Raw genomic sequence first — 27823 nt, 5'->3', positions numbered from 1 at the left:
TTCTGCCCCTCCCAGATCCCAATTCCCCTTGCACTGCTCCAGATGAGCATTCCCCACATCCCCACATAGGTGCTTCACTCCGGTGACATCCTTTACGTCATCCTTTAATTGTACTAAATCCAGCAGAACATGCACAAGCAGGAGGGTGCATCCCCCTGGGAAAAGCTGAATCCCAGCTCTTCCCAGCATTCCTACGCTGGGATGGAGGCTCTGACTGATGGAGCAGGGAATATTCCCACCTCCACATGCAGCTGAAGCTCCGTTGCGAGGAGGATCCATGGGGGATCCCCCTTTGGGAGGTTTAAGGAGCAGGGATAGCCCTGGGATTCCTCCTTTGCCCTGCTTGCTAAGGAGGGCACCCAGGGGGATGTTCATGGAGTTTTCCAGCCCTGATCAATCCCAAGGAATTAAAGCACCAGACCTCAATCCCCACAGGCTGCTGGGGGATTCTCAGCATCCAAAGGGAAGTGGAAGTGTGTTTTTAGGGAGCAGGACTCCAGGCAAGCAAGGGAGGAGTGCAGGGAAGGCCGTGAGCCTCCCTCCTCCTGCACGCTCAGCTTCACTGCTTCCAAAAGGGAAAAACGGGAATTCAAGGGGAATCGGGGCTGTGGTTTCCATCTGCTGTGGTAGGACATCGTCCCTCTGGAGCTAGGGGTGAGCACGGGGCTTCCCGCTGCCGTTCCACCTCACTGGGTGGTGTAAATCTACCTCGGCAGGTGTAAATCCACACGGGAAGAAGAACCTGGGGACAGAGGGGAGGCGGGCTGGCTGCGGAGCAGCTCCGGCCTGGGATTGCCCCAGGAGCCGCGGGATGCTGAGCAGGGAGCAGGAGGCACCCCTAGAACGCGTAGGGCGAGACGAAGATGGTGATTTTGGACAGGTGCTTGGCCTGGAACACGCGGTCCAGGTACTCGGCCATATCCACGTCCACGTGGATGGTGCGGGGCCCCTGCAGGCTCTGCACCAGGATCAGCTCCCCGGTGTGCCGGTCCGAGCGCTGCACCACGAAGTGCCCGCGGTTGTTCCCGCCCGCGATGCCGAAGCGGAGGCTGTCGGGTCCCGGCCGGCCGGGAGCCGCCGCCGTGGCCATGCGGAACAGCGGCGCCGGAGTCTGGAGCTTGGAGGGAAGCGGGAGGTAGTGGAAGGAGATGGTTTTGGGAGCCTGGTGGCACGAGCGGCTCTCCATGGGGCACGGGTTGCGCTCGCACTGGCTGCGAAAGGAAGAGCAACGGGAGATTTTTGGGAATGCGGCATCCGTGCCCCTCACTGGTGTTGGATCCATGGATTTTGTGCCCCGCACTTACAAGGGGGAGGTTTTGACGTAGGAGACGTTGCCGGCGGCCGGGGGACACTGGGGCGTGACACACTGGAATCCCCCGCCAGTGTTGATGCAGGTGCTCCCGCTCGTGCAGTTATCCTGGGATAAGGAACACTCATCAACATCTGGAAAACAGGGGAGGGAAGTGCAGTCAGGGCCTGGAAATCTCCAACTGAGCTCAGCTTGCCATCAGAAAATAGGCAAAACCACCTTAAAACGGGTCAAACGCAATCCAAAAAATATGGGAGCATCCCAGAATTCCAGCTCCTCTCCCCAGGCTCTGCCCTGGGCCAGCATGGGTTAACAGCAGCCCTTTCCCAGCAGGAAGGCAGCTGCTTTTCCAAACTTTCTGCTCGGTTGTTTGGAAACCCCATCCCTTTTTATTTACTGAACCCCCGTGGGACACCTGGCAGAAGCTGGAATGCAGAGGATTTGCTGGGAGCATTAGCGAGATGCCATGGAACACAGGAAAATCAGGGAGCAAAGGGGAAAGTGGGATTTTTCTCACCCTGAACTGCAGCCATCAACACTTGGGGCACAAAAAATTCCCTGTTTTTCAGGAGGCTTCCAGCAGTTGTGGCCTCCCACCATCCCCACCCGCTGCCTTCCACTTGCACCCCAATTCCTTTGGGACTGGGGGAGATGCTGCCACCCTCTGAGCTGATCCTGGAATTCTGGGGGTTTAACATTACTTCTGGTTCTTCCCGGGAATTCTCTGCTCCAGGAACATCCCCACAGCCATAGCAGGGTCATTTTCAGGGAGGTGCAGACCCAAAGTGTCGCTCCATCATCCACAGAGGGAAAGGAGAGGGAAGAGGGAGACGGAAAGGGAGAGGAGAAGAAGAAGGGGAAGGGGAAGAGGAAGGGGAAGGGGAAGGAGAAGGAGAAGGAGAAGGAGAAGGAGAAGGAGAAGGAGAAGGAGAAGGAGAAGGAGAAGGAGAAGGAGAAGGAGACGAGAGGGAAGGGAGAGGAGCAGCCATGCTTCCAGCATTTTCTTCTAATTTTTAGTGATATTTTTGAAGCACTCTGGAGTTTTCCCTTCCCTTCCCTTCCCCAGCACAATCCTGGGATTCATTTCCCCATCCAGCTCCGCATCCAGCCAGAGCTCCCGCCAATCCAAACATCCTCCATCTGCTGCCATCCCGCAAAGCATCGCTCCATCATCCCCCTCCCCTCCACAGCAAACTCTCCCTTGGAAATGGAGAAAAAAGGGGGGGAAAATGACAAAGCACTTGGGAACCAGTGGATTCCAGCCCCCTCACCTTCGCAGCTCTTGCCGTCGCCCAGCAGGACGTATCCGGCGGGGCAGGAGCAGCGGAAGGAGCCGGGAATGTTGACACAGGCATGGGCGCAGAGCCGGGGTCCCCCTTCCTGCTGGTACACCTCGCACTCGTTGAGGTCTGCGGAGACAGGGATTCACCAGCATCTCACTCCAGCCTCCAGGAAAACCCAGGAGCGAGCGCGGGCTGGAGGAGCGGGCCGTGAGGAGGGTTGGGAACGGGCCGATGGCAGATTCCAGGCAGGGCTGTCACCAGCGGCGTCCCGCAGAGGGCGACACTGGGCCCGGTTTGAGCTCATCCATCCATGGGGTGAAGGGTTTGGAGCCCCCTGAGGGAGTTCGGAGGAGCGGCCGATGGCCCTGAGGGCTGAGTCTCCCCTCGCTGGAGGTATTCCAGAGCCAGCTGGACACAATCCCGTGCCGCGTGCTCTGGGATGGTGGGGCTGAGCCCCTGTGGTCCCTTCCCATGTGACTCGGTGACTCCGTGTGGGGAACAGGCACCGAGCCAGCCCCGCATCCCTCCCTATCCCGGCTCACCCTGGCAGATCCCGTTGGAAGCCGTGCCGCTCATGTGGAAGCCGGGATCGCAGCTGCACTGCTGGGTCTGGGCGATCTGGGCGCAGCGGGGCTGCCGGCTGAACGCCGGGTCGTCCGTCACGCTCCACGTGGGAGGAGCTGCGGGGAAACGGCGGGATGGGGAGCTGGGATGAGCTGGGGATGAAGTATTCCCATTTATCCCCCAGTAAGGGTCACGCACCGGTCTGAGCCTGGTACTGGCAGGTGGTCCCGGTCCACTGCGGGGGACAGAGGCATTTGAAGTGGCTGAGCCCCTCCAGGCACGTCCCGCCGTTCTGGCAGGGGCTGCTCGAGCAGTGGCTGATCTCTGCGGGAAAAGCAGCCACGTTCCATGTTACCTCCTTTCGGGAAGCAAGCCTTGGGAATGCTGCGCGCGCCGCGATGCTCTGGTACCCTACGGCACGTCATAGCCAGGACAGCGTTTCCCCTCATCTCTCCTGCTGAGCTGCTGCAGCTGCAACTCCCAGTTTTCCTTAAGACTGAGAAATCCCAACGCACGGGAGCTGCAGCATCCCTGGGATGTTGGCTGGCTGGCACTCGGGGTCATCCCAAAGCCGTGGGAGCTGCAGCATCCCTAGAACTTTGGGGGACAGCTGCGAACCCTCCCCACTTGGAGCACCCCAATATCCCCCCGTGTTTCAATAAATCCACTTTTCCAAAGGACATTCCAGGGCAGGGAATGAGCAGTACCTGCACAGTGGGGCTCCTGGCCTGTCCAGCTGCCGTTGGCCTGGCACATCCGTGTGCTGGAGCCCAGGAGCTGGAAGCCTGGATCGCAGGCGAAGTGAACCTCGTGATCCACCAAATATTTGCTGCCGAACTTCCTCCCATCCGCAGGGGCTTGGAGGGCAGGACAGGAGGCTGCGAGACCGTGGGAGGGGGATGAGTTTGGAGCGGGCCCGATGCTTCCAAGCCACCCTTGACCTGTTATTTCCCTGGAATATTGTCCCAAGGACTCACCGGCGGGCGGCTCCGGCGCGGCCTTGGCCAGGGAGGCGTGGATGGTGCTGAGGCGGCTCCTCACGGCGCGCAGCCCCTCGGAGAAGCGCGTCTCCTGCCCCTTCAGCAGCTGCTGCATCTGCCGGATGGCAGCCAGGAGCTGCTGCCTGCTGAGGCAGCTCTGCGGGAACAGGGATGGGGGCGGCGATGGGGACAGCGCTGGGGACCTCCCTGTGCTGCCACTCCGCCCAGGAGCCAACCTGCTGCCCGTGGCACGGGAGCTCCGCAGCATCCGCTGCCCCCTGAGCACCCTGACTTTGTGTTCCCCCCCCCCCCCCACTTCCCCCGATCCAGGAGTTTTTTCCACCTAGGCCTGCGCTGCAGGCAGGGCTGGGATGGCTTTGTGGGAGAGATGCTATAACTCATGTTTCATCCTGCTGGAGCTCCAGCCCTGTCCCGCTTCCACATGACAAAAGAAGAGGAAAACAGCTGTCTTGTGAGCTCTGCCGGGGCCAGGAACGCTGGTGGGACTCCTGCCTGCAAACCGATCGCTCCCACGGGACTGACTCATGCCGGAGACGGGCACCGTTATTATGGGATTCCTGTGGAATTGACTTGAAGCCGAGGAAAAAGAGCAAAGCCAGCTCCAGAGTTCCGAAATCCGGGGAGCGCAGTGAGGAGAGAGCACACAGGGACTGGGCTGGGGGCGATGGAATTCCGGGAAAGCGAGCGGAGCTGGTGGGCTCTGCCCCACCTGGTCCAAGGCGTTTCTTCCCCCTTTCCATAACCGCACTGAGGAATGATTCCCGTTTCCAAAGAGCTGCTGAGGGTTGAGGGAGGACAAACACAGCAGCCCGAGCGACGCGCTCGGTGTCCTCTGCTTCCCGGGAGCAGTTTCGGGGGTCCCGGGCTGCCGGGGGGGGGATGAGCCGGGCTTTGCTGGCAGCTCTGGGATACCCCGAGCCCAGAGGAAGGCAGGCAAAAGCAAATAGATGCTGGCGCGTCGCTGGCTTTAATAAACAGCTCTTTGTTAGGGCTGGGTTTAACTCCGGGAGCCAGCGCGAGCTCCGGCGGGATGCTGAGCCACGGCAAAGCTGGAAAATCCACCCCAAAAGCCCCAAGCGGGGATTCTTTGCTTCCGGTGTGCTCGGGGGCAGCTTCAGGTGCGGGGTAAGAAGGGCAGAAAGAGCCCGAGAGAAGCCGCGCGCGCTTTAAGCGCGGCTCAAGCGCGGTTTAAGCGCGGCTTGGGGCTTTGCCCACCTGTTTGCCGGGGCAGGAGCGCGGGCAGCGCTGCGGGGCTGTCGAGGCGCACGGGCAGCGGGGAGCGAGCGGGAAGCGGCGAGGAGCCCCGTGCCCCCCCCCAAGCCCTCCCGGGGTCCCGGTCCCGCTCACCTGGGCGGCCGGCGCGGCCGGGAGCGGCAGCAGCAGCGGCAGCAGCAGCAGCAGCAGCGGCGGGAGGCGGCCCCGCGCCCCCCGCGGCCCCGCCATGGTGCGGTGCGGCCCCGCCGCTCTCCGGGACCGGCTGCCCCGCGCTCTCCCCGCCCCGCCCGCGCCGCCCCCGCGCTGCCCCGTGCAGGGGACGCGGCGCTTCCCCGCCCCGGCGCCGGGCCGGCCCCGCGCATCCCCCGGGACAGCGGCGGGGCTCTGCGGGCATCCCTCCCCCGGGACAGCGGCCGGGCTCTACGGGCATCCATCCCGCGGGCACCCATCCCACGGGCATCCATGCCCAGCGGTCGGGGTGCGGCTGCGTGGCTTTTACCCCCAGCAAAGCTGTTCCTGGTGCTGCCAGGACGAGCGGGCACCGTGCGGGAGCCCTCGACAGCCCCCCCGCTCCGGCGGGGCCGGGACCACCCGCGCCGGGCAGGGAAACCCGTTCCCCGCCCTGCACCCCTTCCCCAGCTCGGTACCCCCTTCTCCAGCTCCTGCACCCCCTCCCCAGCCCGGTCCCCCCATTCCCAGCCCAGCTCCCCCCAAGGAGAGGCGAGAGAGGTGCTGGGTCCGGCTCCAGTTGCTGCCCAGTGGCCCCAGCTCCGGAAGCAGCAGAATTCCCCCCAAACGGAGAAGGGGCAGCAGGGAAGGGCCAGGCCACGGCACGGGGGGGGGGGGGGGGGGGGTCCAGCCCTCCCGGGACCCCCCTCAGGCTCCTATTTCCCCGGTGCTGCAGCAGGAGCGACGGCTCCTCGGCACAGGGATGGGATGGATGGAAACCCATCAGGGAGAAGGGAATGTGGGAGCACCCGCTGTTCCCATTGGGGCTCCCGCTGCTGTTTTCCACGGGGATTTCTTGCGGTGTGAAATGCCCCAGCAGGCTGTAGAGCTGGAGCCTTGATCATCCTGGGGCTGCCCATCCCAAAAACCTCCACACATGATGGAGAAGCGGGAAAACACCAGGCCCTGCAAGGCCGGCTGCCCCTCAGCACCATCCGCCCCACCCCGCTCTGCTCCTTCTGGAAAAGATGAAAAATTACAGCAAAATAATTCCACTGTTAATTCCAAACCCCTGGGACTTCAGCCCAGGAAAGGGCTCCCAGGCAGAGCCAGCCTCCACCAGGAACACCGTGCAGGAGCTGATAAATAAAAGAGACGAGTGTTTATTAAAATATTCCCTCTGTGTCCTTGCCCTGGTGCCGCTCACACCATTCCTGGCGGCACTTCCGAGTCCTCCCCGCGGCTCCCGGCCCGCGGCCGCTCCGACGCCGGCAAAGTGCCGGCCTGGCTCCATCGGCTCCCCGGCTGCGAGGCCTGGCAGGGAAGCAGTGGCACGTAGGGCTCCTCCACGGGGCCACCGAGCTGCTCCTCCCCGACGTACCTGGTGGCCCACGGCTCGCTGGGGTGCACATCCACGGCCACCAGTGCCGCCTCCGTGCCAGGGGAGCCGGGCTCCGACGCCTCCCCGGCGTCCAAATCCGAGTCCGCTTGCGGGAAGCCCGAATCCTGCGTGGAGTCTGGGCTCTGCTCGGGAAGGCCGGTGTTGATGTAGATGACGTCCCCGCAAGCCTTGGCGCTGGGCAGGTTTTCCAGCAGCTTCTCCAGCTGGACCTTGAGCTGGGAGAAGGTGGGGCGGGTGGCAGGGTCAGCTCTCCAGCACTCAGACATTATTTCATACCTGGGAATCGGGAGAGGAGTGCGGTTAACAGAGGATCCCAGAATGCCAGCATGGCTTGGGTCGGAAGGGACCTCAAAGCTCATCCAGTCCCACCCCCTGCCATGGGGCAGCACTTCCACTATCCCAGGTTGCTCCAAGCCGTTCTTGAACGCTTCCAGGGATAGGGCAGCCACAGCTTCTCTGGGCAGCCTGCACTTCTCTGGATTATGGAAGGTATGGGGACGTATTCCCAGTTTCCCTCCAAGCTGGGCAAGCCTTGAAATTCCCATTAAATCAAAGCGAAACCAGCTCCCTCTGCTCAGGCTGTTTCCCAAGCACATGGATTTATCAGCCCAAGCTGCTTTAGAAGTGTGACAAGTCTCTTCCAGTGCAGCCCTGGGATCTGTTCCCTGGGAACATGCCAGCTCCATGTCTGGGACGCCCAGTCCCTCCCTTGGCAGGTGCCTGCTCCCAGGCTGGATGTCAGGGAGCCCTGGAAGCTCCCAGCATGTCCCTGCCAGCCTCTCTGCCCTGGAGCAGGCTGGATTCTTAGAGGTCCCTGCACTGCTTCCTTCAGGAACAGGCAGTGGAGAGAGGAGCCTTGTAGGAAGCGTTGTACAGCTCTGTTTATCCGGTTTGGATTCAAGGCTCTCAGCCATGAGGGGTTGAACATCTTCAGCTCTAATGGCACTGGAGAAAAACTCGGGAAGGAAGCTTGGGAGAAAGGCCTTTGCTGAGCTGCTCAGAAATTCAGAGGTTTGTGTTTTCCACGTTTTCCCTTTCCAGATTTATGGATTTGAGGCGAGGAAGGGCCCTAGAGGGAGTTTTGGGGGATGAAGAGGAGCATCACCAGCCAGGACCTTTCGGCCGAAACAAATCCAAAAAATAAATAACATGCTAAAAGGTCCCATCACTGACTGTTCCTGGTGACCTTGCCAGCCCTACAAACCCATTGCTTCCCCTCAGGATATTTGCTGGGATTTCTGCCTGGAGTTCAGCAGATGCTGACACACGCTCTGCTCTAGGATCTGGCCTTCCTTAGGCATGTCGTGCAAACATTAAGGGGTTTGTTCCTGGGAAAACCCATTTTCCCAGCTGGGATCCCACCACTCACAGCTCATCCAGGCAATCCTCGGGCTTCTTCAGGCGCTGCCCATGGAAGAGGTACTCGTAGATCTCGTGGTTCTGCACCCCTGGGTACGGCGTCATCCCGCGCGTGGCGATCTCCCACATGGTGACACCGAATGCCCACTGCCGGCACAAAGGGAAAGGCCAGGGCTGAGGGGACACTTCCAGGAGGAATGAAAGAACCTTTTCACGGGGAAAGGTCACTGCCTGGCGTCCCAAGGACAATGGGCAGAGCTGTGGTGCTCCCAAAACCGGGAATGACCAGGGCGGAGGCGAGCGGCCCACTCAAGGAACCGACTGTGCCGGCAGCAAAAGGGCTCCGACAGGCTCCTGCACTTCCAGGGAATGACACCAACGGGAGCACGGCGTGGCTCAGCCCAGGGGACTGTCCCTCCAGGCACGGGGACCTACCACGTCACTCTTGGTGGTGTAGACACGGTCAGCCAGGGACTCGAGGGCGATCCACTTGACCGGCATCTTGGCGATGCGGCCCTGCCGATAGTAATCGCCGCTGTAGATCTTCTTGGAGAGCCCGAAGTCCGCCACGCACACCGTCATGTCGTCCCGCAGCCTGGGAAGAACGGGCATCAGCGCGGCCCCAGGGCCACCTCCTGAGCCACGAGGCCCAGGCTGAGCTCTGTGTCTCGAAACCAAGGGAAGTTTTATTGAAGGGAGCAGAGCTGTGCCGTAAACCCACAAGGTGTTCATCCCATGGGATGGGCAGAGGAAAACACTCACATGCAGTTCCGAGCTGCCAGATCCCTGTGGAGGAAGTTGCGGCTGCTCAGGTATTCCATGCCCAGGGCGATGTCCACCATGAACTTCACCAGGGTCTGCAGGGGCACGAACTGGGGAGGGAAGGTGGGGGTTACGCAGCGTTGATCCAAAAGGCTTCCCTGCGCCGGGCTGCCATCCCAATGGATGAGCCCACGGCAGCACCGGAGCTCTCACCCCTCAGACCCTGCCATTCATTGAGCCACGAGCCTGCAGGAGCTGCAGGGGGATTCCTTTCCCACCCCGATCCCAGCCGGCTCCTCTGCTCCCGGTGCTCCCTACCTGTGGGGCCATCTCCAGCCGGGAGCGGAGCAGGAAGCTGTGCAGGTCTCCGTACTTCATGAACGGCAGGATCACCATGGGCTTGGGCACCTGCAGGGAGCTCAGCTCGATGCACACCCCTGGGAAACACGGACAACTCACACAGCGGCCTGGACAAAGGGATCTGGGCCCACCCAAATGGCAGGGCGGGAAGCGACAGCCCCTACCGAGGAGCTTGATGACATTGGGATGGTCAAAGTCCTTCATGCACGCTGCTTCGCTGAGGAACTCTTCGATCTCCCTTTGGGAAAAGTTATCCACTGGGAAGCAGAGAGGAAGAAAGAGCTTTAAAAACCCCAAATGGTGCCAGGATGCTGTTCCTGAGAGATGTACTGGGAATGCTGGTATCCAGTGGGACAAACAGCAAGTCCTGTGGGGCAGGGAGACAACTTACACTTCATGGTCTTCACAGCCACCTTCTGTGGGGCCCCTTCAGGCTGGCTGAGCCGTCCCTCCATCACGGATCCGAACTCCCCTGCACCACGGGAAAGAAGGAGCCCCTTTATCCTTTCAGGACATCACCACATCCCTAAGATCTGGAATGCCCCAAGATGGAGCCACAAAGGCTTGTTCCTCCTCAGTGACAGGAGGAGGACAAGCTGGGCTCAGGGAAGGTTCCCTGCCCGTGGCAGGAGGCTGGAATGAGATGAGTTTTGCTCACCCTCTCCCAGGACCTTCCCCAGGCTCAGGGCGTTTCTGTCCACGACCACATCCTGCAGCTTCTGCTGGAGCTCCCTGCTGACCCCCAGGCTTCCCACTGCAGGAGAGGGGAACAGGAGCTCAGGCACATCCCATCTGCTGCCGTATCCCACTCCAGCCCCTTCCAGAGGGATAAAAACGGATCCTTACGGGTCAGTTCCACGGCTCTCCGGCAGTAGGACTTCTTGGCCGTGTAGTTCACTGCCAGCTCCGAGTCGTTCCTGCTGAAAGCATTCCTGGGGGGACACAAACACATTTGCTAGGGCCCCTTCAGCTGGATGGAGGAATCAGCGTGGCAGGGGCAGGAGCCTGGGGGATCCGGAGGAAAAGGGGAAATGCACATTCCATTTCCTCTTTCCTGGATCAGCACCACCTCCTGCAAGGTCTGAGTGAAACAACAGCTCTGCAAACAGCGCTGACCCATCAAGGAGTGAGTCACGGAGCTTTTGGGGAGGAAATAGGACACTCATTTCCTAGTCAAGGAGCAGGAATTCTGCTGGAGCCCTGCAGAGTCCAGCTTTGGGAAAAAAAAAAACGGGGCATGATGCTCCAGAGCTGGGAAAGCAGGGAAAGAGTGACAACGACCAGTTAGGAAAGGGATCCTTGCTCCAAACTGTGAGCAGTTAAATGCCACTTGGGAAGTCACAAGGAGGAGTGAGGAGTGCTGGGTTATTGCAGGAGAAAACAGCCCTTTGTCCGTGATTTTAAACAATGCCGGGCCATTGAACCCGGCGTGGGATGAGGCAGGAGGGTTTCTCTAGGCCATGGGATATTATGGACTCATAGAATCATGGAGTTGAAAGGAACCCACAGGGATCATCCAGCCCAGCTCCTGGCCCTGCACCTCAACAATCCCACCCTGGGCATCCCTGGGAGCGGTGGCCAAGCACTCCTGGAGCCCTGGCAGCCTCAGGGCTGTGCCCATTCCCTGGGGAGCCTGGGCACTTCCCTTTGGGGGAAGAATCTCTTCCCAAAATCCAGCCTAACCCTCCCCTGCCACAGCTCCAGCCATTCCCTTGGGTCCAGGTCACCCTCTGGTGACCAGTGACATCTCTGCTCTCTCATTTCCGTGCTGAAACACCTCCCCCACAAAGTTGCACAAGTTCACTTCCCTTTAAAAATAGGAATAGTGAGCAAAAGGTGAACTGCTGAGCTAAGAGAGGGAGGGGAAACAAAAATCCACTTAGTCCCTCACCACGGGCATAACAAACATCACTTGTGGTAACAACGTCAGTCCTGGGGACAGAATCCTTGTCCCCAAATCCAGCAGGGGCTGCTGGCCACCCACCCCTGGGAGTTGCCCCGTTTTCCATCCCCTTACCCGTATTTTGTCTCCACGCATCGTTTCTGGATGACCACGGTCAAGCAGAGGATGAATCCGACGGCAATTGTCCCACAGATAAATCCCAGGGCTATGACAAAGGAGTCGGCATTCCCGGAGGCTGGAGTCGAAGAGGGGGCTGAGGTTATTAATCCTAAGAAAATATCCTGTTAATGGAGCCGGTGAAAGAGTCAGCCTGCAGCACCCGGGGCTTGGGGCAGGAATTCCCAGGGGTTTTCAGCGCAGCCCAAAGGGTTACACGGGAAAAGAGGGAATGAGGAGCGAGGCTTTCCTGCTCCCAAACCAGGACCAGCTCCCCGATCCTTGGCTGACAGGGAAAGCATCCCAAGGAGGATGGAGCCGTGCCCAAGGGCCTCATGGAAAGCACACCCTGCGCTTCTCCCAGCATCCCGCCCTGCTCCTCCTTACCGCTGGCAGGGATGAAGATCTCCACGGGAAGGCTGAAGGGTCCCACGCCCCCCTTGGTGACGGCGGCCACGCGGACGGAGCAGGAGGCGTTGGTGGCCACCACGGGCAGCACGGCCACGCTGCCGTTCCGCCAGGCCTCGGCAGAGACGTTCTGCTGGAGAGAGGAAGGGGAAGAAAATCCTGGGCTGGGGAAGGCAGGGAGAGCTGGGGACTTACTGAGAACCGTCCCCTTGGCAACCCCTGGAGCCGCTTTGCTCTCGCAGCCCGGAGGAAGTGCGGCACCCGGCTATTTAGGGAGAAGAATGGCCCTGTGTGCGAGGGCCGGATGGGATCGGGAACGGAGCTGAGCCGCGCTTCCCGTTCAGTCCCAGCCTTTCTGGCCCTCTCTGCTTCGCAGCAGCAGCAGCCAGGGCCAGAAAGAGGCAGGGAAGGATCTGGCAAGGAAGGGAAAGGCTCCGGTCACACGGGTTGTGACCCTCGGCCTCCGCTGCGGCCACTTCAGCCACGGGAGCCCTGTGAGCCCCAGCACCCAGGGATCCGTGTGCTCCTGGTGGGATCCTCCAAGCACTCCAGAAGTAGATCCTAGGGCAGGTATTTTCTGCCTGCGGCTTTTGTGCCCAGCTAATTATATCCCAGCTTTTTACGTGCTTCCCTGGCTGGTGCCATGGCAAGAGGCAGCGTGGCTTGGTAAAAACACCGCAGTCTTTCCCTGCAAATTCCATCCTTTCCTGGATGCTGCTGCTCCCTGCCGATTTCCAGCTGCAAAACAGCTGGCAGCTGCAGCCAGAACATCTGGCAGGCTGCTGTGCCCAGCAGAGCCTGGCTCCTTCCTGAACGTCCCACAGAAGAGCAGGAGCTGCGGGGGATCGGAGGGCGAGGAGAGGGAATGGAGCTGAGGGGGATCGGTGGACAAGGAAAGGGAATCAGCTTCTCAGAGGGAACCAGTTTCTGCTCCCTGTCCCAAAAAAGCCACGGAAAGGGATGTGAAACACCCTGGGAATGTGTCTGCACCTACGGGCAGCGACAGGAGCAGGGACCTCTTGTTACCTCTGCTCCCACATTCCTGCCTTCCTCCTCCTTGTATCCACATGGGATCCTTTCCCTACCACCAGCCTAAAACTGGGATCCTTCCCTATCCCAGAGGGCTCTGCTGTGTCATCTGAGGACAGGCCCAGGCCGTGAGCACAAAGCAGGGCAGACCTGCCAAATCCATGGGATTTTAGGAGTTTTGTGGTAGTTGAGGAATTTCTCCCTGTCCCAATGCCGGAAGCCGTGGCTCCAACAAGGACTGCTGGTTAAAGAGGAAAATAAACCAATTTTGGGGAATTTTCTGGTTGTGGAGAGGCCTGCAGGTGGCCCTGTGACACCGAAATCCAGCTTCTTCCTGACTTTATCCTGCAAAAACTGCTGGTTATTTTGGGGCACTCCAGATTTAGCCTGTGCAGGGCCACAACTCAGGGACCTTTACTTCACGGAATCATCCTCACAGAATCACTTAGGTTGGAAAAGACCTCTGAGATCCCTGAGTCCAACCTTAGAAGGAGCTTTTCGAGTAGGCAGAACTCCAGCCTCGTGCCTCAGACTCATGGAAAAACTGAGAACTGGAAAAAAATTCACTCCATAAGCTGGAAAAACGGACAGAAAACAACAACAACGAAAACAGCAACAACAAATCTCCCAGGGCTTAAAGGGCAAGGCCTGGATTCAGCCTTTTGCTGCAGAGAGACAGCTCCTGTCAGCACTTTTTTTCCGAGTCACAAGACCATGATTTTGTTTCTCTGGCTTCATTCAGGCTGGATCTATACGGAGGAGCAAAAGGAGAACAGAAAGTGCAGCATCCTACAAAAAAAGCGGGATGAGTCACTGTTTCCAGCTGGGGTCACTCCGCCAGCCTGGCACGGCAGAACCCAAACCACAGCTGGATCCATCCCTGCTGTTATCCACGGGCTCTGGATGGGATCTTTAGCCCAGAGCCCGGCCCAACCTTGCCCTAGCTGCAAATTCCTGCAGCTGCTTCGCAAATCCTAGAAAAGGCAGGCAGGGTGTGCCAGGTGATTTCATGCAGTCACGGAGAGGCCTTTGGGCCAAGGAGTTCCTCGAGCTCTGAAATGCTGTGCATGGGATAAATCCCAGCTGAGTAAGGAACAGCTCAAAATCCAGGGAATGCAAGGCCAGGAGTGGTTTGAAGCGCCCATGAAAGCCCGAGACAGCAAAGAAATGAGCTCCAAAAGAATCCATGGAAGCACCATAACCCATCTGGACATCCCTGCCGGGATTTTTTCCAGGATTTAGCCGTTCTTCCCCATTCCCTGGTGACTCACCATGCCCTCGGAGTTGTGCCACCTGTACCAGATGTGGTAGCCCTGGAGCTCCCCGTGGATCCTCTCCAGGGATGGCTTCACCCAGCGGATCTCCAGCGAGGAGCTGGATTCATTGAAGGACACCGTCACGTTCAGCGGCGGCGTGGTCGGAGCTGCGGGAATCATCGGGAAAGGAGGTGAGGGGATCCAGGAGAATGGATGCAGAAATGTGGGAATCTGATGGAAAACGAGCTGGAGCTCAAGCAGAAAGCCCACGGAAAACGGGGAACTTTCCTTCCCCACCCTGGGAGCAACCAGGACTCCGGAGCAGCATCTCATCCCGAGGCACTGAGGCAGGGAAACCCTTCCCAGTCCTCACTCCCCGTTTCCTACCTCCCTCGGTGGTGCTGGCCGTTATCCAGGGGCTGAACGCCGACCAGCCCACCTCATTCCCGCAGGAAACGCGGATGTTGTACTCTTCCATGGGCTCCAGCTGCTGGATGTGAAACACGTGGGGAGGCACCGAGGTCTGGAAGGGCTGAAGGGAGACGTTGCCTCTTGGAACAACTCCCTTGACCTTGAATTGGAAAATCAGTCCACAAACAGGGATTAGTCAGCAACAACCTGCAGGGAGAGACGTTGGAAAACAGGATCCGGAGCCCTGCCTCCCATCCCAACTCCGCAGGCAACAGTTCCTGCAGGAAAAGCTCATGGCAGGATATTCACAGGGCACAGGGAGAGGGCTCCAGCACGTGTGGAGTTGGGAACATTCCAGGGATGTTGGGAAGGAGGTAGGGATGATCTGCTGTCTCTTGTGGCATGGAGCAAAAGGAGCGCCAAATAAAATAACCAGGCAGCACATCCCAGATAAACAAAATAAAGCCCTTTTTCTGTGCAATGCACCGTTGGAAAATAGGATTTATCTCAGTGGGAGGTCACGGGCCTAATCCCAATCCTTGTCACATTTAGTAGCATGGATGGATTCAACATCCCAAAACCAAGTCCTGCTTTTCATAGAAAGACAAATTGCTGAATGTGGAGCCCCCCTGGAGCTGCCCACAGAGCCACTGCAGCTTTCCAGGAAACATCTCATTTTGTGGGAAGCACTACCTGGACTGGGACAGAGGGGGAAAGAGGGAAGAGCAAGGACAAGGACCTCCCAACCCATGTGCACAAGGTCGTGCACTCCTCTGCAAAGCCTCCATCCATGATTTTGGGATGGCAGGAGACCTGTCCTTGTGCTCAATCAAAAGAACCCCCCATGGTATCCCAGGATGGTCTCAGCATCTGTTTCCCAGCCAAAATATAAGAGAACAGCCTTCAGCCTCAGGTTTTCATGGAGAGATTCCCAGAAATATTCCAAGTAGCTCTTTGGGAGACTCTGCAAGCCTGGGGTTGCTGCAGCCACACGCTTGTCCCAGTCACATGCTTCCCAACCAAGCAGCGATCCCGAAGTCGGGATTTGGAGGGGCAGGTTCCCCTCAGCTCCCCATTCCTTAGAAACAATGGGAAGGAGCTGAGGGGTTGCCTGTGTTCTGGAAAAGTCAGGGAATGCCACCTCCATCCCCAAGCTGTCCCCAGGTGCTCTGAGAGAGGCGAGCAGTGACCAGAGGAACACACACGACACCTCCGGGACCAGACATCCTGAGCATCCAGCCCAATCCTCAACTTGTCTTCTCAGAATAAAATCCATCGAATCCATGGATTTTGGCGGAAATCAGGATGTTTGTGAAGTGCACCAGTTGGAATTGGCAGGTGGGCCAGCTGCAGCCCTCGGGAATGAGTCACTGGCTCGGGGGTGGGGGACGGGGCGCCGGGGATTATCTAAGGGGACAGAAGCAAAAGGGCTGAGTCACAGCTGTGTTTTTGCCAGAATCCCTCTCCTGTTTTCCAAAGGCCACTTCCTACAGACAGACCAGGAATGTTAAGTCATAGGAAATTCCTTGGCTCTCCACCCTGCCTCCCAAGCTCCAGCTGGAAGGCAGCAGCAGGACATGGTGCTAATATTAGCCCTGGTACCTTTCTTCCCTGGAATTCCTTTCACTTTTACCTGGCTTCAAAGGTTGCCTCTCTCCACGTGCTATCCCAGCTGGAGTGGAGATTTTCCAGGATAAAAACTGTATCCATCAGACAGCAATATGGGCTTGGACTGGGAAAGCCAGCCACGTGCAGCAGGTGGAAAATGCCTGCGGGCTCCACCCACGGAGGTGGCATTCCCTGAGTTGTCCAGGAATGGGGAGCTGAGGGGAACCTGCCCCTCCAGATCCCGGCTTTGGGAATGCTGCTTGGTTGGGAAGGGTTTAACCAGGACAAGCGTGTGGCTGCAGCACCTCCAGGCTTGCAGAGTCTCCCGAGGAGCCACTTGGAGCATTTCTGGGAATCTCTCCATGAAAAGGCAGCGTAACCTGAGTGCGTTGCCCAGTGGAAAGGGGCTCCAAGAGAGCTGGAGAGGGACTTGGGACAAGGGCATGGAGTGACAGGACAAGCAGGAATGGCTTCCCACTGCCAGAGGGCAAGGTTAGGTGGGATATTGGGAAGGAATTCTTCCCTGTGAGGCCGTGGCACAGGTTGCCCAGAGAAGCTGTGGCTGCCCCATCCCTGGCCTGGACATCCCTGTCCAAGGGATAGCGGAAGGTGTTGGAAGGGAGTTGGAACCGGATGATTTTAAGGGCCTTCCAACCCAAACCAGGATTCCATGAAATCTGTGCAGCTCATGCAAACACCAGCAACTTCCACCTGCCTCGGAGCATCCGTGTGGGGGAGTTGCAGGGATACAGGAATTCTGGATGCCTACCTGGACACTGCAGCTGTTCAAGGCAGAGAAGGCATCGAAGCCCGGCACCCAGGATATCCCGATTCCGTGGGCTGTCCTGTTGAGGACCTGCACGCTGAGGGGAGCCGATGGAATTCCTGCAGGGAGAAGCCAAGGGCAGCCTAAACACAAACATGGCATGGTGGCTTTTCCCTGGAGCTCCCAGGGCTCAGTGTGTGACCCCACATCCGAATTCTGCGGATGCGCCGGACCACCGGATAGGGAAGCACAAAAATGTCACTTTCAGGACTATTTTGGCCATTTCTATATTTGTGACTGCTCTGGGCAGCTTAGAGGCCACGACTTATTTTGGGGAACACCTTCCTCGCGTTGCTGGAGCGACTCCCATCAGGAATGTCTGCAATTTCCACTGTTTCCTATGGAAAATTCCTATGGAGCACCACCCTGGTTGTGAAGGAAGGAAAGGAGCGATGCAGCCCTTCCCGAATCCCACTTTGAAGCTGACAGTTTTGCTTTCAAATTTCATTTCTGGTGCTCCCTCCCCCACCCCGATGCTGGGATGACCGAACTGGGATGACCACACTACAACCAGACCCCACTGGATTTTAACTATAGGATTGAAACCGGGATCTCCCTCAGCTCGTGAAGGAAGAGTGCCGGGTAGTGTGGAGACTTGGACACAGAGGTTTAACAGGGAACAGGAGCTGACCTTTGATGTTGACCTGGCCCGGGCTGGATGCAGTCAGGCCTTTGCTGTTGTGGGCCTCGCAGCTGAACAGCGCCGGCTCGCTGAGTCCTGCCAGGAAAACACAGCCCTGTTCCCTGCATATCCCAAAACCATCCCAACCCCACCAGCTCCCCACCTGCAAACCCTCAGGGTTTCCTTTCTTAGCCTTTTTTTCACTTCCCTCTGTGGCACTTTTGCTGCCAGTGCCCGGGGGTGACCCAGGCGGCAGCTGCCCCACTCCCACGCCGGGAGCACGCGCGTGCCGTGGCTGCCAGACCCGGCAGGGACGGGATGTCCCTACGGAGCCCTTGCACAAGCTCCTGAGGAAGGGGTTACTTTCCCTCCAAAAGGGGGAAGGCAGAAAGCAGAAGGGCCCCCACCACGGCCTGGTCAGATGATGGAGCGCTGGTCAAGGATTGCTCAAACCCCCCAGCTGATGGCAGAGAAGGACCACTGGAAATACCCCGGGGCGGATTGTCCCGGCCCGCCTGAGGCGACCCCGGGCTCGGGATTCCTGTCCCATGCCAAGGTGGACGTGGGGAGTGTAGGCTCATGGCAGCAGTGCCTCGGGCTGCCAGGGCTCCTGGGCCAGGAGCAGCTCTGCTCCAATGACCCAGCCTCGCGGGTGCCAGGCGGATGCGAGGACATCCAAGAGGAATGAGTCACTTCTTCCGGCTTTCACTGCCTTTTAAAGGCCACCCGCCGCTGGATGCCAAGACCGGGCAATTATAGCCCAGCTCTTAATTAACCACCAGCCTCCTCCTCACCAGCAAAGCAAGAAATCCCCCATCTTCTGCCTCAAAGTGCAGCAAAACCGAAGTGGGGTTTATGGGACACCAAGGATTGTTCTCCCTGGGTGCCACCAGCTGTCACAGACACACAGCACAGGGGCATCCCAATCTCTTCCAGAGGCACAAAGTGGGGACCACCATTCCAGCAGCCCAGGAGAGCAGCCGGACTCCTGCTGGCACAGTCAGAGGCTGGCAGAAAAATCTGCTGCTTGCTCAGGAAAAGAGTCACTTGAGTATCCTGCCTCTTCCAAGAAAGGGATTTCTGGCAGCAGCCAGAGGGGGTCGGATGGGGCTTCCTGCCCCAGAGTGGCCCCAGGGCTGTGCATGGCACGGGAACAGCCCCTCCAAGCAGGGGGATGGCACAAGGCACATTCCCAGCAGTGTGTCCCGTGCAAAGAGACTCCGTGGCAGGGACGCTCCTGGCTCACCTGGCACGGTCAGGACTGACGGGGAGATGTGGGGTTTCTGGTTGAGCTGGGTATTGTTCTGGAACCAGTAGATCTCCACAGGCTCCGGAGGCCCCACAGCCTGGCACGTCAGGTTGAAGGGGCTGTTCCTGGTGACGTTCAGCTGCTTAGGCTGGTGGATGAAGTGCGGGAGACCTGCACGGACACGGGGAAGCAAGAGGTTCACAGGGAAGCAAAGGATTCCCCATTTCTGGCTCCCAGCTCCCAGTCACTCAGCCGGGACACAACTCCACAGCTGCTCCAGCTCACCTTCCAGCCGCACCAGGATGGGGTCGGACACCACCTCCACGCCAGAGACGTTGAGTTTGCAGACGTAGGAGCCGTTATCCGAGCGCTGGGCGCCGAGGATGCTGCCGGACAGAACGGACACCACCTCAGGGCTTGTGGCTTCCCATTTTTCCAGGAACCAGCCCTCAGGGCATCCCTCATTCCCACCTGCTCCAGAAGACCAGCGGCACTCACCTGAAGGTGGAGGTCATGGCCACCTCCTCCTCATCGGGGATCTCAAAGTGGCTGCTGGAGATGCGATTCAGCACGTGCAGCTCCCTCCCGTCCTTCCAGAGGGAAATTCCCGGGGCATCGGGCCGGAGCAGATCCTGAGGCACTTTGATGGAGCAGTTGAAGGTGGCGTCCTTGTGCTCGTTGATGACCACGTGTCGCACCGTGGGGCTGAATCTGAGCTGTCCCACGGAGCTGCCTGCGGGCTCCTCCCTGGTGCTCCGCTGGGAACGCCGGGAATGTGCCCACAGGTACAGCCTCACGCTTCCTGCTCCCTCAGCACCCTCTGCAAGGAACACCGGGCGTTTTCACCACCACCACTGGCAAGTTTTGGAGACCTCGCAGCAAAACAACCCCACTGCTTCCGAGAATAATTAAAGGCGGCTCATTTCCATTCCCCAAAATGTCATCCCAGGATTCTGGACAAGCAGCACCTCCAAAAAAGTCCTTTTTAAAACAAACAGGAGCAGCCCAAGCTAAAGAAAACACTCAGCCATGTTTCTTTGGGCTGGGGAGAGGCAGGAGCTATTCCTGCTGCATTACACCCCCGGGACTGGAATATAAAAGGATCCCTGGGCAGCAGGAATTTGGGACTTTACTCCAGCAAACCCCTTGCGGGGCCTCATCTGAAGCATTTTCAGCTGGGGCAGAGGAAGAGCTCCCGGCTGGAATTTCGCTGATTTTAGGCTCTGCCAGGAGCCTGTCCCTTCCCAGGACAGGGAGAGCGGGACATGCTCTGAGTCAACTTTTGCTAAGTGCCTCCACTCCACTGCCTTCCCCGGGAAAAGAGCTGCAGATGGATGAAGAAATGCCTTTAGATAGTGTATAGGAGCCAGCTGCTGTTAAGTGCTGCTCTCCCAGGGTCTTCTCCCACATTTTTTCCCAAGGGAAAGCTCTTTTTGAGGACTTCATAGCCCCACCTCCAAATGACCAAATGGCATTTTCCCCCTCCCTCCCAGCACTTCCCACCCAGCCCAGAGAACAGCTCCATACAAAGCAACTCCCTTCCCAAAAAACGTGGATTTCTGAGGAGATCACATCTATGGGATCCACCACGTGGAGGTGGGTTTTCCTGGACCGTTTCTGAGCTTCCTGAGGCTTTCCCAGCCATCAGCAACCCCGAGCTAAGTGGTAAACCTCCCTTTCAGCATTGTGCCGGACAGGAATTTCAACTAAATTAATTCCCTTTTCCAAGAAAGCAAAGCTAAACAACCACTCACAGTTCAGAAGATAAAGAAAGCACAGTTTTGATTGAACCTGAGCTCAGCTGAGTTTGGTTTTTGGGCAGGTTTTAGCCCTCAAACATCAAACAACAAGTTTTTAAAGCTACGTCATCCCTGTTGTGAGTATTGGGGCACGAGCCTGGTGTGTTTTTCCCAGAGCCAAGAAACACAGCTCGATTTTGAGGCTGGATAGATCCCTTTGCTAAATCTCTCCCTGTTTTTAACCCTCAAGAAATGCTGCTTGAGGACAGAAAGCCAGCAGGGTTTCTCGGTGCAGAGGGAAGGGGGAGGCTCTCCCTGCCTCTCCCGCAGCACAATGGGTTTCCCTTTCAGAAAAAAACAAAAAGAGCCGCAGCTTTTCCAACCTGCTTCCCTAAGCCTCCCATCCCAGCACAAACAGAGCCCATGTGACTGCTGCAACACTGCAGGGACAGCCATGGATGTGCAGCCGGCTCTCCAGCAGCTCCCTGAGGATCTGCCACATGCAAACAAGCTGCGACCCCAAATTCCCTTCCCTGCCCTGCTCTTCCCAGAGGTCACTCAGGCTGGAGCCACTCCCTGCCTGGCACAATCCAAGCTCCCGCTGCTGTTTTCATGCTCCATTTGAAATGCCGGAGCAGCTCCCCCGGCACGGACCCCTGGCCGGGGAGGACGTGGATTTGTGCCGTGTCCCGGGATGGTTTCTGCTTCCCTGGGCTGCCTCAAGCTTAAAGGCAAAGAGCAAGGAGGATCTCAGCCTTGTTTTCACACTAATTAAGTGGGACGAGGTGTTTGCTGGCCCAGGAATGAAATATTTTCCTCTCTGACTCATGTGAGTGCAGGAATTCCTCATCTCCAGCACTGCCTTTAGGTACCCCTGAAGTTTGGGATGGGGATATCCTCACGGCACTTTGGAAGGGACTCATCCTGTGTGGCAGGACAGCTCTTACTTGAGTCCAGAGCAGTTAGGCTGGCTCTAAAATCCCAGGCTAAAGCCAGGGAGCTGCAAGCCCGGCGTGCCTGCGTGGGTGCCGGAGCAGCTCCCGTCCTAACCACAGCCAGGCCTCAGGGAAAAGCTGGCGTGGAAATCAAACCACTTGCAAGGGCACTGCTGCTCTCCTGGAACACCTGGAATTGCAGCAAAACTCCAGGGCAAACAGAGGCAGATCTTTCTGCACAGGTCCTGCGTGCCTTTCTCCATGGAGAGAGAAATTTCAGCAGGAAAATCGGGCAGGATACTTCATTGGGGATGAGGAACAACAAGCAGGGATCTGCACACCCCACGACTGAAACAACAAGGTCTTTACTGCAGTCATGATGCATCCAGGTCTGCCAAAATGCTGCCTGCATCCCTAGCCCTGGAATTCCCACTGCTGGGAGTAATTCACCTGCTGCCAACAGCTTCTGCTCAGGCACTTTTTGAGCAGGAGGAATAAGGAGGCCCTGCCTGTGGGGTTTCCAACCTCCCCATCCCCTGGGAACTGTGGTGGACCCAGAAGTGTCAGGTTAACATTGGACTCGATGATCTTTTCCAAGCCAAATGGTTTTATGATTGTAATAAATTAATTTCCCCCAGGGCCACACCTGAATCCAAAGAGATTTTCCTCATTCAAACACCTTTTGTACAAACCAGCCCAGGATTCCTGGTTACATCCACAGAGAGTTCCTCTCACTGCAGGCTCCTGCTGTGACAGTCAGGACTTTAACTCCTCCCTGCCCAAAGCAAACACATTCTTGCCTTCCCTGCTAAATTCCACCTGCACGCTGACTCCGAGTCCCCCAGGTGCCCCAAAGGTCGGGCAGCCCTAATGACAGGATTTTTGAAAGTCCAAAAATTACTTTATCTCCTGATTTCTTTCTGCACATAAAGTTGAAAAGCCACCTGCAAAGCGCCACAAACCGTGGTGATTCTCGAGGATTTTTCCCAGCATCACTACGCAGCTGGCTCATGGCTAACGGGATAAATCCCAGACCGATCTGCCACAGTTTGTGGTGGTGTCCCCGGCAAGCAGAGGCACATCAGGCAGCGAAGTGCTGGGACAGGACCACGCTGCAGAGGCAGAGCTGTGTCCTGCTATAGCCAAACTGCGTGTCCCAAGACATTCAAATCATGCCCCGGAACAGCCAGACCCTGTGTCCCAGGACACCCAAACTGTGTGTCCCAGCACAGCCAAACCCTATGTCCCAGCACAGCCAAAATCATGTGTCCCGAACAGCCAGACCCTGTGTCGCAGGACAGCCAGACCCCCTCCGGGTTGCGATGCGGCCAGAAACCCGTCGGGAGCTCCCCGCGCAGCTTTCCCCCGGGCCCCGCCGGGCGCTCAGCGCGGGGCGCCCACGCCGCAGCCCGGCCCGGAGCAGCGCCCGCGGGGGAAGCGCTCCCCGCGCCCCGGACAAGCCCCGCTCCCCGCGCCCCGGACAAGCCCCGCTCCCCGGCTCCCCGGTGCCAGGGCCGCCCCCGGCTCCCTCCGCGGCCCCGCGGACTCACCGGCCGCTCCGCGGGGCGGGCGCAGGGCCGCCAGCAGCGCCCAGAGCAGCGCCCAGCGCCCGCCGACCATCGCCCGCCAGCGACGGCACCGCCAGCGCCACCGCCACGCTCCGGCACCGGGACCGGGACTGGCACCGCTCCGGCACCGGGAACACGGCTAGCGGCGGCACCGCTCCGCCACCAGCACCGGCACCTCTCCGCCACGGGCAGCGGGCGCAGGACTGGCAGCGGCCCCGCAGCGGGACGGGCACCGCTCCGCCGCCCCCGGGGGCCGCCAGCGCCCCGCCCCGCCCCGGCCCGGCCCGCCCCGCCCCGCCCCGGCCCGCCCCGCCCCGGCCCGGCCCCGGTCCGCCTCCCGCGGCGGGGGAGGGACAGGGCAGCACCGGCGCTGCCCCAGAGCTGCGCGGCCACCGCTGAGCCCTGTCTGCAGGTGCCACGCGGCTTTTAAACCCCGCCGGGGTGGGGATCCACCACTGCCGCTGGGCAGCTGTGCCAGGGCTGGACAGTCCTTTCTGTGAAGGGATTTTCCCAATGTCCAACCTAAACCTCTCCTGCCACAGCTTGAGGCAGCTTCCTCTTGTCCTGCCACTTGTTACCTGGGAGCAGAAACCGGCTCTCACCTGGCTGCAACTTCCTGTGTCCCATCCCTGGCAGTGTTCAAGGCCGGGCTGGATGGGGCTTGGAGCAACCTGGGCTAGTGGAAGGTGTCCCTGCCCATGGCAAGGAATGGGATGAGTTTTAAGGTCCTTCTAACCCAACCCATTCCATGATTCAGACACTTGTAGAGAGTGACAAGGTCCCCCCCGAACCTCCTTTTCTCCAGGACAGGAACGCTCCTTCTCACCTGGGCCACACCAGCGGGACAAGAGGGGACAGGGACAGAACCAAGGAAAGGAGGAAGACCCAAGTGAAACCAACATGAGCCATTAACCCAAGGCAAACTGAGGACATCTCCTGTGCCGTGGGAAGGAAACAAGGGAGTTTCCGGATATTTAGAACCTGCCCAGACACTGGCCTTGCATGGACACATTTGAGACCACGGCGTATGGAGGCCGTGAGTGTTTCCCCCACCAGGGGAAGGGACTGGGATTTGGGGAGCCAGCAGCCTGCTGAAGTGGCTGAAAGGCACTGGTATTTCTCTGCACCAACCTTGCTGCTCCCTGAACCTGTGACACAAGTCACTGCCTGCTGCACTCTTCCCAAAGAACAGAACCACACCTAAGCCAGTTGGAAGCCTTTTCCAACTGGGAAGAAAAACTTTCTCAAACTCAGTGAAAAAACCCCAACAAATCACTCCCAGACTTCTTTGACTTGCAAAGCTGCTTATTCACTGCACATTCCCAGGCCTTGGTGACAGGGATTGAGTTTTCCTCCCAGCTTCCCACATCTTGAAGCCATCAGCAGCCACGGAAGGGCTCATGGAGTTGGAGGCCCCAAGGAAAGGGGAGAAGGAAAATGCACTAAAGCTGCTGCAAGAAGTTGGAGCACCTTCCGTGCAGCTCCAGCAGCACTGCTTTTCCTCCAGATGTTGGGCACATTCCCTGTGGATCCAGCATCCCTCAGGGAGCAGGACGAGACCAGGGACAGACATTTGTCCCATGGCTGTCATTTGCGGTCAGCCTCTGGCGCACGGGTGCACTTTGATCTGGCTGCATTCCTCGCTGCTGCTGCTGGCTTTGCAATTTTTGGGAACAAAGCAATGGAAAAGCCTTTGGACTCTGTGGGCTGCAGAGTGGGAATGGCCCCTTGCATCACGATAAAGTCGCCCCACTAACACGGGGTGGGGAGGAGAAGCAGCTTGTGCAAAAGAGGAGTTAAAAAAGCAAACAACGAGAACATGCAGGAACATAAAGAGGATTTCAGCAGCTCCTAAAAATCCCCTGATTTGGGTCATTTCTTTGCAGCAGGTTGAGTTCCGCTCCAGCTCCAGAGGGTTTGTTGCACAACCTGACATGAGGAAGAGGCTGGAGCACGGAGAGGGAGGAAAAAGCCAGAGAGGAGAAATCAGAGAAGCTCTCAGGTGAGGTCTGTGATAGGAAAGGCCTGGAAGCAGCTGGCAGGAGCCAGTCTGACTCCTTTGGCTCTTGGATACCTCGCTGCCATCCTCCTTCCTGCTCCTCACAGCATACGGAATACTGGAGTGGCCTTTTTTGGAGCAAGATGATGGATTTCCAACCTCGGAGCCCAAACCCAACAGTTGCTGGGGGATGTCCACACAAACCACTCGTGGTTTTTGGCCCCAGCCTCACCAGATCTCCCCAAACAGCAGCCCCCTGTTCCCGCTGCCCGGGGCTAGGAATTGGTTGGCATTTGGCCCTAGGAACACCTCCTGGGGCAGCAGGAGAGGGGAAAAGGCAACTGATGTCAAAGCAAGGAGGGAGAACCTTTCCTGGAAACAAAGCCTGCCTGTCTGAGCAGCAGGATCGGCACTGAACCAGCTAAACCAGTTGCTATCCAAGGTTATCCGATCCATCACCGCAGCAGTCCCTGTTTTCCTGCTGTGTCCTGCTCCAGAGGGAGAGATCCTTATCCTCACAGCTTCCCCTGCCTGGGTGCGCAGTTAAAACCCTCTCCACAGGGATCCTCAGCTCTCCCTTGGCAGGATCCCAGCATTGCAGGTGCCCGAGTCTGACCCTTTTTTGCAGTTTCACCTCAGAGCATCGACTCCGTTTCCTCGCCAGACTTTTGGGAGACCTCGGAGTCAACGCAACCCTTGGGAAATCGGATTGTTTAGCAGAAATGGCATTCGGCAATCAGACTTGTGGGCTTTTATTTGCTGAGGGTATTTTTCCCCCTGACTATTTCTGTGGTTTTATTTTCATTTTGCTAAATTGTTCCTTTATTTCTGCTTCCTCTTTGGGCCTACTTTTATTTCAATTTGCAGGGACTCCTGTTCTTTCAAATGCCAAACTCCTTTGGCAACCCGTCCTTAGCTGAGGGCAGCTGGCCCGTTTGTGCTCAGTGCTAAACCCCAGGCACAGGATGCAGCTCCCAAACAATTTTCAGGGAAAAACGGAACATTTTGTGACGCCACTAAAATGCCTTTTTCTTGCTCTGCCTGCTCTGGGCACTGGGACACACTGCGGCTCTTACCGGGCACATCCTGTCCCTTGGCTCAGCTGGTTCTTCCCAGGACAATTTCTCCTGCTCTGCAAATCATCTTGCAAAAGCAGAGGTTGGACTTGGGATTTTCCCATCCTGCTTCTCCTTTCTGAGAAGTGTTTCTGTCCCAATTTAAACCAAAGAACCCCAAACCCCAGTTTCAAGGTTTTTTTTCGATTCATCCCCAGCTTCTCCCTTCTCCTTTGATTATTGCGAAACTTGAAAACAAATCATTTGTCCTTTCAGTTCCCATCGGGGTGCTCCATACAGGTTTCAGAGGAGGGTTAGACTGGATATTGGGAAGAAATCCCTCCCTGGGAGGCTGAGGAGGCCCTGGCACAGGTTGTCCAGAGACTCTGTGAATGTCTCATCCCTGGAAGTGTCCAAGGCCAGGTTGGACGGGGCACACATCCTATGGGCACAGAAAGGGTTGTAAAGCACTGCAAGAGGCTGCCCAGGGAAGTGGTGGAGTCATCATTCCTGGAATTGTTCAAAAAATGCGAGGACGTGGTTTAGTGGTGAACGTGGTGGTGGTGATGGTTGATGGTTGGACTTGATGATCTGAAAGGTCTTTCCCAACCTTCACTCCCATCCAGGAGGGAGAGGGGATGATAAAACCTCCCTCCACTCCAGACAGGAGAACAGCCCCTCCTGTGTGCCAGGAGCCGGGATTTTAGCTGGGATAAGTCAGCAGAGCCCAGACTTACAGAGATTTGTGCTAATCCATGTCATGAGCATGAGGAATGTTGGGAAGAGGGTTGTACACATGCCCAGGGGTGGCTGCAGGAGCCCCATCAGTCCCATGGAGTAGTTTCTTAAGCGCCGTATCAGAGAATCCCAGAATGGACTGGGTTGGAAGGGACCTTAAAGATGATCCAGTCCCACCCCCTGCCACGGACAGGGACACCTTCCACTATCCCAGGCTGCTCCAAGCCCCATCCAACCTGGCCTTGGACACTGCCAGGGATCCAGGGGCAGCCACAGCTTCTCTGGCCTAATATCCATGTCTCAAACACCGACAGCCATGGAGCCAGCCAGGGGTTGTTGGGAATAAAGGACAAGGACTGTTGGTACTAAATGCCACAGAAAAGAACAAGATGTGACTGGAGAAGGGGCCATGGGGAAGTAGGGCAGGGATTTTCTGGGACAAACATCCTTGTTCCAGTTCACAGAGACACAACAACAAAAAAAAGTGTCAGCACAGAGTTCTTTATTTATTTCAGAGCTCCTGTAGGCACTGGAAGAGATCTCCCCGTAGGCTTCTCTTCTCCAGGTGAACACTCCCAGCTCTGGTGGACATCAAGCCTAAGACTGGATCCATCCACATCCCACCTCCTCTCTGAGTAGTTTAGGAAACAAGGGGGGTTGATTCTGAATCTCATGACTCCACAAAGGGACTCCCTCACCTTTTCCTCCCTTTTCCATCCTTTTACCCTGGCTTCCATAAAAATCACTCTAAGTGGATTCTGATTGTTCTTTATCATGGAATCCCGGGAAGATCTGGGTGGGAAGGGACCTTAAACACGATCCAGCTCCTTGCCATGGGCAGGGACACCTTCCACTATCCCAGGTTGCTCCAACCTGGCCGGGAACACTTCCAGGGATG

At 57.8% G+C, this 27823-nt stretch overlaps 2 protein-coding genes across 5 annotated transcripts; both read right to left on the bottom strand.

The window, feature by feature from the left end:
• Positions 1–88: 88 nt before the first annotated feature.
• Positions 89–5568, bottom strand: FBLN7 (fibulin 7). Of its 2 annotated transcripts, XM_048298054.1 has the most exons (8): positions 5505–5568; positions 4134–4293; positions 3864–4034; positions 3355–3480; positions 3135–3272; positions 2581–2718; positions 1305–1443; positions 89–1211 (listed from the first exon to the last, which is right to left on the bottom strand). In XM_048298054.1, the coding sequence occupies exons 2-8, from the start codon at positions 4249–4251 to the stop codon at positions 839–841; spliced, it is 1203 nt and encodes a 400-aa protein (XP_048154011.1). In that variant the 5' UTR covers positions 4252–4293; positions 5505–5568; the 3' UTR covers positions 89–838. The 2 variants fall into 2 exon arrangements, with proteins under 2 accessions (XP_048154011.1, XP_048154010.1); XM_048298053.1 differs by lacking the exon at positions 5505–5568 and having other exon boundaries at positions 4134–4420.
• A 1119-nt stretch (positions 5569–6687) lies between these two features.
• On the bottom strand, positions 6688–23365 carry MERTK (MER proto-oncogene, tyrosine kinase). Of its 3 annotated transcripts, none has more exons than XM_048298007.1 (19): positions 23116–23365; positions 19390–19711; positions 19177–19277; positions 18889–19062; positions 17652–17738; positions 16964–17079; positions 14563–14746; positions 14191–14342; positions 11870–12023; positions 11441–11594; positions 10270–10355; positions 10082–10177; positions 9815–9895; positions 9588–9680; positions 9382–9500; positions 9064–9173; positions 8737–8896; positions 8312–8448; positions 6688–7218 (listed from the first exon to the last, which is right to left on the bottom strand). In XM_048298007.1, the coding sequence occupies exons 1-19, from the start codon at positions 23183–23185 to the stop codon at positions 6744–6746; spliced, it is 2871 nt and encodes a 956-aa protein (XP_048153964.1). In that variant the 5' UTR covers positions 23186–23365; the 3' UTR covers positions 6688–6743. The 3 variants fall into 3 exon arrangements, with proteins under 3 accessions (XP_048153964.1, XP_048153967.1, XP_048153966.1); XM_048298010.1 differs by having other exon boundaries at positions 11441–11561; XM_048298009.1 differs by having other exon boundaries at positions 11870–12020.
• Between the last annotated feature and the right edge of the window lie 4458 nt (positions 23366–27823).

The sequence above is a fragment of the Corvus hawaiiensis genome, chromosome 3 (assembly GCF_020740725.1).
Source record: "Corvus hawaiiensis isolate bCorHaw1 chromosome 3, bCorHaw1.pri.cur, whole genome shotgun sequence".
NCBI classification, from domain to species: Eukaryota; Metazoa; Chordata; class Aves; order Passeriformes; family Corvidae; genus Corvus; species Corvus hawaiiensis.
This window is presented reverse-complemented; position numbering and strand designations above follow the sequence as displayed.